This window comes from Microcaecilia unicolor, chromosome 3, assembly GCF_901765095.1.
Source record: "Microcaecilia unicolor chromosome 3, aMicUni1.1, whole genome shotgun sequence".
Taxonomy (NCBI): domain Eukaryota; kingdom Metazoa; phylum Chordata; class Amphibia; order Gymnophiona; family Siphonopidae; genus Microcaecilia; species Microcaecilia unicolor.
In genome coordinates this window covers 52,263,911-52,276,428 of record NC_044033.1, presented here as the reverse complement: position 1 = coordinate 52,276,428, position 12,518 = coordinate 52,263,911, and the positions used below count along the sequence as shown (strand labels likewise).

At 42.9% G+C, this 12,518-nt stretch overlaps 1 protein-coding gene across 1 annotated transcript in view; it reads left to right on the top strand.

The window, feature by feature from the left end:
- The window catches only part of MALL (mal, T cell differentiation protein like), a 46,989-nt gene extending 35,734 nt beyond the window's left edge, over positions 1 to 11,255 (top strand). Inside the window, exons 2-4 of the mRNA XM_030195919.1 lie at positions 2,423 to 2,593; positions 6,598 to 6,741; positions 10,621 to 11,255. Coding sequence (XP_030051779.1) covers positions 2,423 to 2,593; positions 6,598 to 6,741; positions 10,621 to 10,683 — 378 coding nt within the window. The 3' untranslated portion in view covers positions 10,684 to 11,255. The remainder of the gene's footprint in view (positions 1 to 2,422; positions 2,594 to 6,597; positions 6,742 to 10,620) is intronic.
- Positions 11,256 to 12,518: the final 1,263 nt, after the last annotated feature.

Here is a 12,518-nt window from a genome sequence, read left to right as displayed (position 1 = left end):
GTTACTAAATCGGGTGAATCTATGGCTTCTAAACAAAAAAAAAGAGAAAAAGGAACCGTTTCCGGCTGAAAGCAAGATGGCGGAGGAGGCTACACCAACTTTGCCTTTAGCAGAGGAACACATTGCAGAACTTACCACAGCTGTGGTGCAGGCTTTAGATCCCCATTTGCCAGGATATCAGGCCAGATGGCATCATTGGAGATGCAATTGTTAGAAACTACGCGTCGTACTACTACTCTGGAACAACATGTCTCTGACATCGACGATTCTACCCATGGAACAACTTGTGATTTGTTGAATTTCCCACTTAGCCATCTATCCCCCCTTCAGTCCGTTCAGAACTCGGCTGCACGTCTTATCTTCCGCTTGGACCGATATACTCATATCACCCCTCTCCTCAAGTCACTTCACTGGCTCCCGATCAGGTACCGCATACAGTTCAAGCTTCTCTTACTAACCTACAAATGCACTTGTTCTGCAGCCCCTCCTTACCTCTCTACCCTCACCTCCCCTTATGTTCCTACCCGTAACCTCCACTCTCAAGACAAATCCCTCCTTTCAGTACCCTTCTCATCCTACGCAGTGCTTTTTTTAGGACCACTATATCTTGTATAATTTTTTTGTTGCGTGCACTGACAAAAGCTATCAAATCTCTTCACAGGACCACTTTGGGTATTTCCCAGAAAACAGGGGGTCGTCTACATGCTGTTGATTATTTTGGGAAAATTCCTCCCATTTCAGCATTAAATGTTTAGAAAAATCCTTATTGGTAAACACATGATGGAAATCTCCAGTGTCTCTTTTGATGAAAATGAGCACATAAGGCTAAATCAACCCAAATCATAGATTTGATTAATATATATGTAGTTCAGCCAATACACGCGTCTACACCAGCGCAGGCCACTTTTCAGCACACCTTAGTAAAAGGACTCATGTTAATAGTCTTTCTAAACCTCACACACACATGCCACTTCACTTTCGTCATGTGGCCCTGCATGAGGCAACAAATGAAGTGGACTATGGCAGTGGCGTAGCTACATGGGGCCTGAGGGGGCCTGGGCCCCCGTAGATTTCCTCCTGGACCCCTCTCCTGACGACCCTCTCCCCTCGCGAACCCTCCCCCGCCGTTGCCTACCTTCGGCTTTGCTGGCGGGGATCCCAGTCTCCGCCAGCCGACGTCCTCTTCGTCCTGCAGACAGTGAAAAAAGTCTTTAGTCTTCTGTTGCACGTTGTACGTGCAGGACGTTAGCATGCAACAGAAGAACGAAGACTTTTTTCACTGTCTGCAGGATGAAGAGGACGTCGGCTGGCGGGGACTGGGGTCCCCCGCCAGCAAAACCGAAGGTAGGCGACAGTGGGGGAGGGTTTGTGGGGTGGGGGGGGGGGTCGAGAGGACGGGAGGTTGTCAAAAGTGGCGGTGGGTCGGCAATGGGGGGGGGTCGGCAATGGTGGGGGGGGAGGGTCGGCAGTGCCGGGGGGGGGGGGGCTAAAATGTGCCCCCTCACCTCGGGCGCTGGACCCTCCTCCCACCAAAGTCTGGCTACGCCCCTGGACTATGGAAAAAGAGCTTTGAAATGGACAAAGGAATTGCATAAGGACATAAAAGCAGATCAGATTCATGAGTGCTTGCTTGGTGGCAGAATACTTACGGATAATGTTACTTTGTTGTGAGAATTACAATAAAAGCTTCTATTACGACTTTATGTTTCACTATACTGAGCCTTTAAAGGGTAGTAGAATTTTGAACTTCGCCTAATTTGTCTCTTTACATTTGATTGCACTCCTCAGTATTTGTTCGGAAACTGTACTGTTAAAGTATTCATATACAAGCAACGGGGGTGGGGTGGGGGTGGGATTGTAAGCTCCTTTGAGCAGGGACTGTCCTTCTTTGTTAAACTGTACAGCGCTGCGTAACCCTAGTAGTGCTCTAGAAATGTTAAGTAGTAGTAGTAGTAAGGAGGGATGGAGGGGGGGGGGGGGGGGAGAAGGGAACAAAATGAGATGGTACTTAAACTGTATTGTTGAATTCTGCTTATGGTTTCATCTGTGTTCCTCGTTAACATTTTGAAATCAATAAAAATGATTTAAACATAAAATTCCATGGATAGCAGACATACACTTAGCAGTACAGTAGATGGTAAACATAGAAGTCTGAAAATCGACCCCAATATTTTTATGATGTTAATTGCAAATGTTCAATTCTCCTGACTGGCCATGACAGTGGACAGCCTTTAGAAAATTGCTATCAGTGTGAAATGGCTGGACTGATAAATGCAACCTGAGTTTCTATAACATGTCACAAAATCACAAACTTCTGCAAAACTTGTAGGTCTACCATCTGAGAAACCAACATTTCTTTCTACAAAGAAACAGAAAGCAGACGACTCCTCAGTAACTAAATGCATTGGTCTTCTTCTGACAGATATGTGGAGGCTGGGTATGGATCCTCGTAGCTGCTTCACGTGTCCTAATACCAGTGAGCCAAGGATGGGTTATGTATGTGTCAGTGAGTTCATTTGTCTTCTCCTTGATACTGCTGATGGTGTACCTCTTCGGATTTCACAAAAACAACTGTGCCACCTGGAGGATAGTGGTAAGCAATTTCAATAACTATGGGTATTAGATCATGTTAAAGATCTAAGGGGGCCCTTTTATAAAGAGGCGGTAAGCCCACCACGGGCTCACTGTCCACCAATCCGGAGCTACCACCGGCCCAATGCGGGCACCGGCGGTATTTCCACCCCCAGCGTGCGGCGTTTCCAGTGCTAGTGGAAATATTAAAAAAACATTTGCACAAGTGCTAACCCGGCGGTAATCGGGCAGTGCCATGCGCTACCCAGTTACTGCTGGGTTGGTACGGGAGCCCTTACCGCCACCTCAGTAAGTGCTCCCCCACGCATGGCCACGCGGTAAGTGCAATCTTACTACGTGGCCGTTTCTTGTTTCGGCCTTTTTACCCACTGTGGTAAAAAGGGCCTCAGCGTACGGTAAAAACAGCCGCCGCTACCACAGGGCCCCTTTTTACCGCAGCTTAGTTAAAAGGATCCCTAAGTTGTTGAATAAGTAATCAGTTTCTGAACTTGCCTGTTTCAGTTCTGGTACCATTGACCATGCAATGCTTGTCTGAAAAGTGGGCGTCCAGTTACGAATTTTGGCTGTCTGTTTCTCTCATTTAATTTATTTCCGATCTGAGGAAGAAGGGCAACCTTCGAAAGCTAATCAAGAAATGTATTAAGTTATGTCCAATAAAAAAGGTATCATCTTATTTTCTTTTCCATGTTTTATTTTGTTTGATTTCTATTGATAACCTTTAAATCTCTTGTTACTAATTGCTCTGAGAAGAACTGCCAAATATTTAAGTCCAGGGCATGCGCTTTTGAACTATTATTTTTCCTCTCAAGAGATTGCAGTTATTCAAAGTTTTTGATTTCTACAAACAAAATATTTTTTGCTCCAATGTTTGTTCCTATTTTTGAAGCAACTGTTGCACAAGTTTTATAAACCCGGGTGAGAGGGCATCTGCCAGCAACCACTAGAAAAAGGGAGATCAGGGGTCATAGATTTAATATACTACCTCTCTGTGGTTCAACCCAAAGCAGTTTACATGTATTATATACAGGTAATTTCTCTGTCCCTAGTAGGCTTACAATCTGGTCCTTTTGCTAAGGTGTGCTAATGGATTTAGCATGTGCTGATCATTAGCGCACACTAAATCTGTTAACGCACCTTAGTAAAAGTACCTTGAAGCTTTTATTTCTGGGGCAATGGATGGTTAAGTGACTTGCCCAAGGTCACAAGGAGGTACAGTGGGAACTGAAACCAGTTCCCTAGGTTCTTAGCCCACAGCACTAACCATTAGGCTACTCCTCCACTCATAGTAACATAGTAACATAGTAGATGATGGCAGAAAAAGACCTGCATGGTCCACCTAGTCTGCCCAACAAGATAAACTCATATGTGCTACTTCTTGTGTATACCTTAACTTGATTAGCATCTGCCATTTTCAGGACACAGACTGTAGAAGTCTTGCCCAGCACTAGCCCCGCCTCCCAATCTCGGCTAAGCTTCTGAGGACTCCTTAGTCATTTTACGTTCCACAACTTGCAATAACTGCAGCGGTAATCTTAAAAATCCAAGATACTGTTCGATACAATAGCATTTTATGAAATTAATAGGGGAAATGGAAGACTTGAACAGTCAAAGGCAACAACAGAAAAAGACAGTCAAAGCAGGCCCAACAAATCGCGCTAAATGTGTAAACATGTTTTTGAGTCCAGTCTAGTCAGAAGGAGTGTGGGTCACATGGCTGTCCTTGCCTGCTCTAGTTAGCAAGGATTGAAAACAGAACAAAGAATAATTAGGGAAGGGGATGAAATAAATCTTACAGGTAACCCTTGTCTCATTGGATCCTCAGGAGCTTAGCTGAGATTGGGTGGCAGAGCCGGTGGTGGGAGGCGGGGATAGTGCTAGACCGACTTATACGGTCTGTGCTAGAGCCAGTGGTGGGAGGCAGGGCTGGTGGTTGGGAGGCAGGGATAGTGCTGGGCAGACTTATACGGTCTGTGCCCTGAAGAGGACAGGTACAAATCAAGGTAGGGTATACACAAAAAGTAGCACATATGAGTTTATCTTGTTGGGCAGACTGGATGGACCGTGCAGGTCTTTTTTTGCCGTCATCTACTATGTTACTATGTAAAGAACTCATTTGATTTTTACGATTTGCACACAAAAGAGTCATAGCACTGAATCACAAGCTTAAGGGGGAAGTTTTAAATGTTGGTCACCATTATGATGTGTTATTTTACTGCAAACTTGTGCTATTTTACCGCACATCCCATTTTATACAATGAGGCCTAGTCACTAATAACTGGGTTAACAGTAAAATAACCTGTCTTAATGGTAGCCCACATTGATAACTTTCTCCTTAGACTGAATCACTTCTAGCTCAAAATGCAGCAGGGTAAAAAGATTATCTTCAGTGTGACTGTCACAACCATTTCTAAGCAGCACTCAGGTTGGGCTGAGCAGATCTCTGAGGGGTCAATATTCAAAACTATTTAAACTGCCAGCAGAGGCTCTTGGCCATCTAAATTGCTTGTCTGGGTCTAACTGGACATATTCATTGGCAGGGGCATAGCCAGACTTCGGCGGGAGGGGGGTCCAGAGCCTGAGGTGAGGGAGCACATTTTGGCCCCCCCCATGGTGCCGTCGAACTCCCCCCGCTGCCGCCACCACCACCACCTTTGACCCCCCCCTGCCGACGACCTTCTTGGCCCCCCCCTCCCGCCGCCAACCCTCCCCTGCAGCTGCTTTTGCCTACCTTTGCTAGCGGGGGACCCCAATCCCCGCCAGCCAAGGTCCTCTTCTTCCGGTGCAAGGCTTCGTTCTGTTTCTGTTTTTGGCAGCAGGAGGGGGGGGGGGTCGAGAGGGTCATTGGCAGGGGGGGGGTCCAGGGCCAAATCTACGGGGGCCCCAGGCCCCCATGGCCCCATATAGCTACGCCACTGTTCAGTGGCACTTAACTAGACAGTGCCTAAGCCAAAACCGGTTATTTTGTGGCCGATCTAGGGGCAGAGTTGGCACTTATGTGGTTAAGTGCCGATATTTAGTGCTTAACTACATAAGGTAACCACATAAATAGTGCTGTGATAAGTGCTAGTGCATGCTAACCACATCTTAAAATGGCAGTCAGGTGTCCTGCAGTCATTTTCAAATCGGCGTGTGCTGTGTGCTAGAAAATCTTTTTAGTTTTTGTATGGAGGGGGTATGTTGGGGAGGGGGCAGAGTGTGGGCATTCCAGCATTAATCAGTGTATCCACATTACTGTAGGCAGTGCAGGGTTAAATGACTTGTCCAAGATCACAAGGAGCAGCAGTGAAATCTGAACCCTGGCTTCCCTGGTTCTCAGATAGCTGCTGTAACTTCTGCTTTGTCATCGCAGGGTGGGAGCTCAAAAATAACATGACTGTCAAGTCACTAGCAGGGCAAATCCATAACTGGGCGCCCACATTTATACACCACTTAAATGACCAGAACAGCAGCGCTTAAGTAGCAGTAAAACACTTAAGCGCCTTTCTGGAAGGGTGTGAGTAAATACAAGGGGGAGGGGCGTTCACATGGACAGAGCATGGGAGGATTATGGGCAGTTATGCCACTTATATACACCATCTACGGCATATTGTAAGTTATGTGCCATAGGTGCCTGCAGTTACATCATATTTATGTGTGGGCACCTAGATTTTAGGTGCCTCGATACCAGGCACTGAGCGGGAGTCCTAATGGTTGTTCGGTGATTCAATATTGTGTTTTCAATCACTAGGGACAGGCAGGTTCCTTGGAGTTCCGAAGAGCTTGCCTGTCCCTCACTACTGAAATTGTGATAGTGAAACAACACCCCCCACTGGCAAGATTGTAGGTGGAGAACTTCTGCTCAGCTTAGAGGGAACAGTCATTGGGTATCTAAAAGGAGGCACCCACTTTAAAAGAATTACCCACTAGACTCAGAGTTGAGTCAAGGATTATAAATGGATGTTTGGCCTCTCTTTCACTGATTCTTTGTTTCGTAATTGAAATTGTATTTCTGTTTGTTTCTTCCAGGATGTTATTTACCATGGGATCACTGCTATCTTTTACTTGAGTGCTGCTTGCCTGCAAGCCAATGCAACAATAGTATACGAACAAAATGAGGGAAACGTGTTCAATTTTAACCGTGTTACTTACCATGTAGATTCTGCTGCCTCAGTAAGTTCACCCTTTAAAGATTTGGACTAGAGATATAATACAATATAAAACTCTTACATACAGTCAACACTGAAAGCTCCAGGCAGTTTACAATTTGTAATAGTAGAGGAGTGTGGTAGCCGTGTTAGTCCACTCTTAAGGTTATCAATAGAAATCAAACAAAATAAAATAAGATGATACCTTTTTTAATGGACATAACTTAAGTTATGTCCAATAAAAAAGGTATCATCTTATTTTCTTTTCCATGTTTTATTTTGTTTGATTTCTACTGATAACCAATTTGTAATAAAAAGTAAACTAGGTTTTTAGCAATTTATGAAACTTCAGATAGCAACATTAAATTCTCAAAAAGTGGAAGAGAATTCCAAAAACTGAGATCAACTGTGTTAATTTTTTTTATTCTACAAGAGCATGCTAACCTAATTGATGAAGCAGAAGGAATATAAGTTTATTCAGTTGTGCTGACCATTAAGATTAAAACTTGATTATCATTAATCGAAAACACTTTAAAAATATGGTCTCATTCCATGGAGTATCTTAAAAGACCAACATAGAATTTTTAATTTGTTATGAGCTAATATTGGTAACCAATGCAAAGAGAGTAAAAGTGGATCACACCGCTGCTATTAATCTGAATATGTTGTAGCCTTGTCAGATAATGATTGGGAGTCAAAATCAGATGGGGAATAGAGAGCATAGAGGGCTCATAGTGAGTAGGTTATTATGTTTATAAGACTTAGGAATGATACAGCCATATGGGGTTTGCTCACGAGGAATCAACAGCGTTAGCTGAAAAGTAATGAGATAGTGATCAGTCCATGGAACTTCGAATGTCGAAAAGTTGTCGGGACTCAAAAAAGATTTGTCATGGGTCAGAATTAAGTCTAAGATGTGACCAGCACATGAGCGGAAAAAGAAATACATTGTACAAGATCTAAGTCAGATAAAAGGATAAGAAACTGCCTGTTTTATGGACAAGTCAGATTATTAGTGTGAAAAATCACCAAGGATTAACACGTTTGGAAATCAAGTAACAGTGGTTGCCAGTGTAAGTGAAAAGGATTCCCAAGCAGAAGCATCATATGAAGAAAGGAGGTAAAGAACTAAGAGAGAGATAGGAAGTGGGAGGAAGAGTTTAATAAGGAGACTTTCCGGGTAAGAAAATTGGTCAGAGTAGATTTCAGCAGGAGCCAGACGATCTGTTAACAGAAGTGCTACCCCACTACCTTTGCACGAGGCATGTGAGGTGGACAAGACCAAAAAGTATGGGAGCAGCCACTGAAGGAGAATTGATTCTTTTCCCCATCTCGGCCATGTCGCAGTTCAAAGCCATGACTTCAGTAGTAGAGCCAGAGACTAGATCGTGAATAGCCGCAGTTTTTTTCTTTATGGCATGACAGTTAAGGAGGGAGAGTGTAATAGCGGTTAGAGTGTATGTGTTAAGTAAGATGCTGGGTGACCCTGTCGTGGGACAAGCAGTCAAACATCTTACACTGAAGTCTTCCGCGTGGCAATGAAAGTGATCTGGCCGATGGCTCCAGAAGACTGGGATAGGCTGGCCTGCTGTCATTTTCCTGGACACAGTCTGAGGAAAGATGAAAAGAAGAGCAACCATCAAAGTGGAGCAGAGAAGGACAGTCAGGACATAGCTTTAGTTATCGTCTCAAGGAACATGACCTTCTCCTTGGGTGCACTCTTTGGATTGCACCTGTGGCATGAAATACCACTGTGGTATAATTTTTGTAGTTAGGGATGATAACATCATTACCAGTATGCGAGGGTAAGCGGAGTGAGGCAGCAGGTCAGTGTCCGTGATGGTCTGCCCACAATGAGGCAGGTAACAGCTTCTACAAGAGACAAGCAATATAATGCAGCAGTTGATTAGTATAAGATAAAAAACAAAGGAACTAAATGCCACCATGGTATAATTTTTGTAAATGAGAATAAGAACATCACTGCTGATGCGTGACGGTGGGCAGAGCAGGCAACATGCCAGCATCGGCAATGGTCTAGGCACAATAAGGCAAATTGAAGCAATATAATACAGCAGTTGAGCAGTACAAGACAAATATACATATGTATATGTATATTTATTCTTATATTTTATACTTGCATATTCTGTGGCACCAGCTAAGCATTACAATAATAGCAACAATAAAAGGAGACACCTTAAATAGCGTTATCACCCAAAAAAAGGAGAAGAGACCAAAAACTATATAAAATCCAAGCAAGTCAACCAAAGAATTCTGGAAGGCTCTGAGCACAAATACTCACAGTCTAGGCAACACAATTCCTGATCTGGAAGCCTTGTTGGTGGAAATGAACTTGAACGTTGTGGCCATCAATGAGGTTCGTGAATGGGAAACTGCCATACCTGGCTGTAATCTATTTAGGAGGGATAGAGAAGGAAGCAAAAGGGGAGGAGTGGCTGCAGCTGTGAAGGACAGAGCCTATGCTTAGTTGTGCTTCAAACTGTTGTGCTGAGTACTAACACATTTAAAGTGGGAGTGTGTATCCCAGGCACTTCTCCTTGGTGTACTGTAACCCCTGATGCAGACCGTGCATGGGCGAAACATGGATCGTGTTGGGTATTTTTAAATAAAGGCCTCATTTTATACATTGGGTTTGGATCTGCTCTCTCTTGCATCTACTCTGTTGTGGATCTGTGTGGCCTCCCATGCACTAATGTTGCCATTAGAGTACAGCCATTAACACAAGTTAGGGCTCCTTTCATGAAGCGGTGGTACGCCCAACACAGGCTTACCACTCGCTATTTAGAAAGTACCGCTGGGCTTCCTCAGCAGCCCGGCGGTACTTCCCACCCCTAGCGCTCCGTCATTTTGGTCGCTACACAAATTTGTAGCGCTGGATACTACGCGGCGGTAATCCCCGATTACCACCAGGTTAGCATGGGAGCCCTTACCACTACCTCAATGGGTGGCAGTAAGGGCTTCCCCCCCAAAATGGCCATGCGGCAAGTGCTTTACTTGCCGCCCAGCCATTTCCTGAAGGAATGCAAGACTGGCCCTTTTATTAGCTGCGGTAAAAGGGGGCCTCGGCATGCATGTAAAACACACGCCGACGCCAGTGCAGGCTCATGCACTAACCACACGTGCAGACATGCTCTTTTAAGCTGCGTAAGCACATGCTAGTGCTTACCATAGCTTAGTAAAAGGAACCCTCCCTATAACAGCAGAAATTGAAAATGTCTGAAATAAAAACCCAAAAGATACATTTTTCACACTTTATTCGGTATGCATTCCCTTGTAGATCTCAGTGAAAATATTATTATTTGAGTCAAATTTAGATCCTTTGTTAAGTTGTTGCCTTTTCCTTCTATTTAGGCATTTGATCACATGAAAACTCCATCTCAAGGTCCACAGTATAATTTATCCTTCTAGAATGTAAATGTTTATAGTGGCCTAGAAATGCTACACATTCACTATGGGGTCCTTTTACTGAGCAGTGGTAGGGCTAACGTGTGCTACTTTTAATTTTAGTGCATGGCCATTTACCGCCCCATTCAAAAAATAGCCTTTTTACCCACCATGTTAAAAATGGCCCAGCACACACCAATTTCACCTGCCCACATTAGCGCAGGCCACGTTTTACTGCAGCTTAGTCAAAGGGTCCCTGTATGCAGTTCTCTGGAAATGATTGACTTAGTGCAAGACAATTGTAAAAAGTTCGAGGGAACCTACTGGATAGCATTTCTCATCTTCGCAGATAAACAGTGGTCAGATAATTTGAATAGACTCAAAAGTTTTGAACGGAGCCCTTAGAGAACAAACTACAGTATTTAGATTATGGATACAGCACAGTTAATTGCTGTTTCAGAGTACATTCTTTAATGCTTTACTTTTTCCATTTTTTTTTCAGATTTTTGCCTTCATCACAACGCTGCTATACGTGTTGCACAGTTTTCAGTCCTATGTGCATTAAAGACTCATGGAAGCTAAATAGAGCGAACCAATGAGGATGGAGAACAGCACAGCCATGCCTGGGTGTTTCATGTTTAACAGAACATATTTCATATGCATCCCTAGTCATACAGAGATGACGATCGGTACTGAATATGTAATCCTCTCAGCTCAACTAATTTTGGTTTACAATAAGATTGCATTTTGATTGTTTAAGGCAAAAGTCTCACAACCCACACACCTACTGCCCCATGAAAATAACCAAAATAAAATCTTACCTTGTTATAGGTTTTTCAGATACTGTGATGATGTTTAAATGTCTTGTATGTGAAATAAAATGTTATAATTTAAAGAACAATGACAAGGGTTTTTTTAGAGGCTTGAACTCCCATGATGCATTGGAGATGATGTTACCCAGGGAAAGAGAGACCCTGGAAACACTAATTATTTTGTTACAGTAACTGAAAGAAATTCCTTAAATCTTGTAAATGGGATGTCTGTGGGTAACTGCAATAATAAGAAAGGAAATAGTTTGTAAGGCTAAGAAATACTGTGACCTCATAAAGAGACTTCTCTTTATCTTTGGTAATCATAGAAATAAATCCAGTCCTGGCTTTACCCCACTGCAAACACTTGCAGTCCCACCTTTCTTAGTACAGTCCAAGCATGCAGTAGGGTAAAGTGATCTCTGGATCAGTCTGAATACATGAGCCCCCCCCACGTCAACTCAGCCTCTAACTCTACTGTACAATCAAAGAGATCAAATTGCTTTCTTTGCTTATCAGGAGCTCCACTTGAAGTAGAATCAGTATAATTTATAGAAAACAACACAAAACCCAAAAATGCACACGATTGTCAGGATAAAAACAAACATCTATTTTAGATGCTAGCTAAGAAATGTATAACTTCCACTACATTGCATGAGCCAAATTCAGCTATTCCATGTACAGAAATGTAATTATTTGAGTGAAAAAAAGGTTGGGTAATTATCCCATAAAAGGATTGTCAAGCTATGCTTGTCAATTACTGTTAATAAGTCTGCAAGTATGAACCTTCATGGTTGATGAAATGTGAGAAAGCAAGGATTTTGTCTATTTGATATGAAAATCATTGTATTTTGAAGAAGTATATTGTAAAAAATCTACTGCCAAATCATACTGTTCTATGTTATGTATACCAAACTGTTATTAATGTATTTATTTGTTCTCTTAATTTCTATCCTTCACACTTTTCTTTTGGATTTAATGAAACATATATAAGTTTTTGCTCAAGGGATGCTCAGACTGTCCAGTTTTCATTGTTCACGTGAATAACCGTACTGCTAGTAGTTTAAATGATTGAATGTTCCTCACAAAATTGGCTGCACAGAAGAACTAAAGCAATTCTCCAACTATTTATGAGTACGCCAATGAATGAGGATTAGTTCTAATAAAAGGACTTTTGTTCACTAATTTTGTTTCAGTTATGACTATCGTGAATCAGTTATTTTCAATATCTATACCTTGTGATTTGGATGGAGAGATGACGCTCCATATTAGGGTGGTCTGATGACTCCATAAACATTGTCACCTTTCTGGTAAACTGGTTTGCCATCCTGCTTTTTCCTTTTCACATGAGATCTGCAAAGCTCCAGAAGACTCTGAGATGAGAGGAGGGGGGGAAAACCCCCCAGACTAAAGGAAATACCTCTCTGTGGGACTGATGCATTAAGCTGCGCTGTCCATTAGCACAATGGTTTACTCTTGATTTTCCTGCTCTATTCTTACTCCCAGTGCAGGAAGAAAGATTAGTATGGGAATATCAACGTAATACCACTGAATTAAAGGGTAGCACAACAGGCAAATCAAAACACATGCT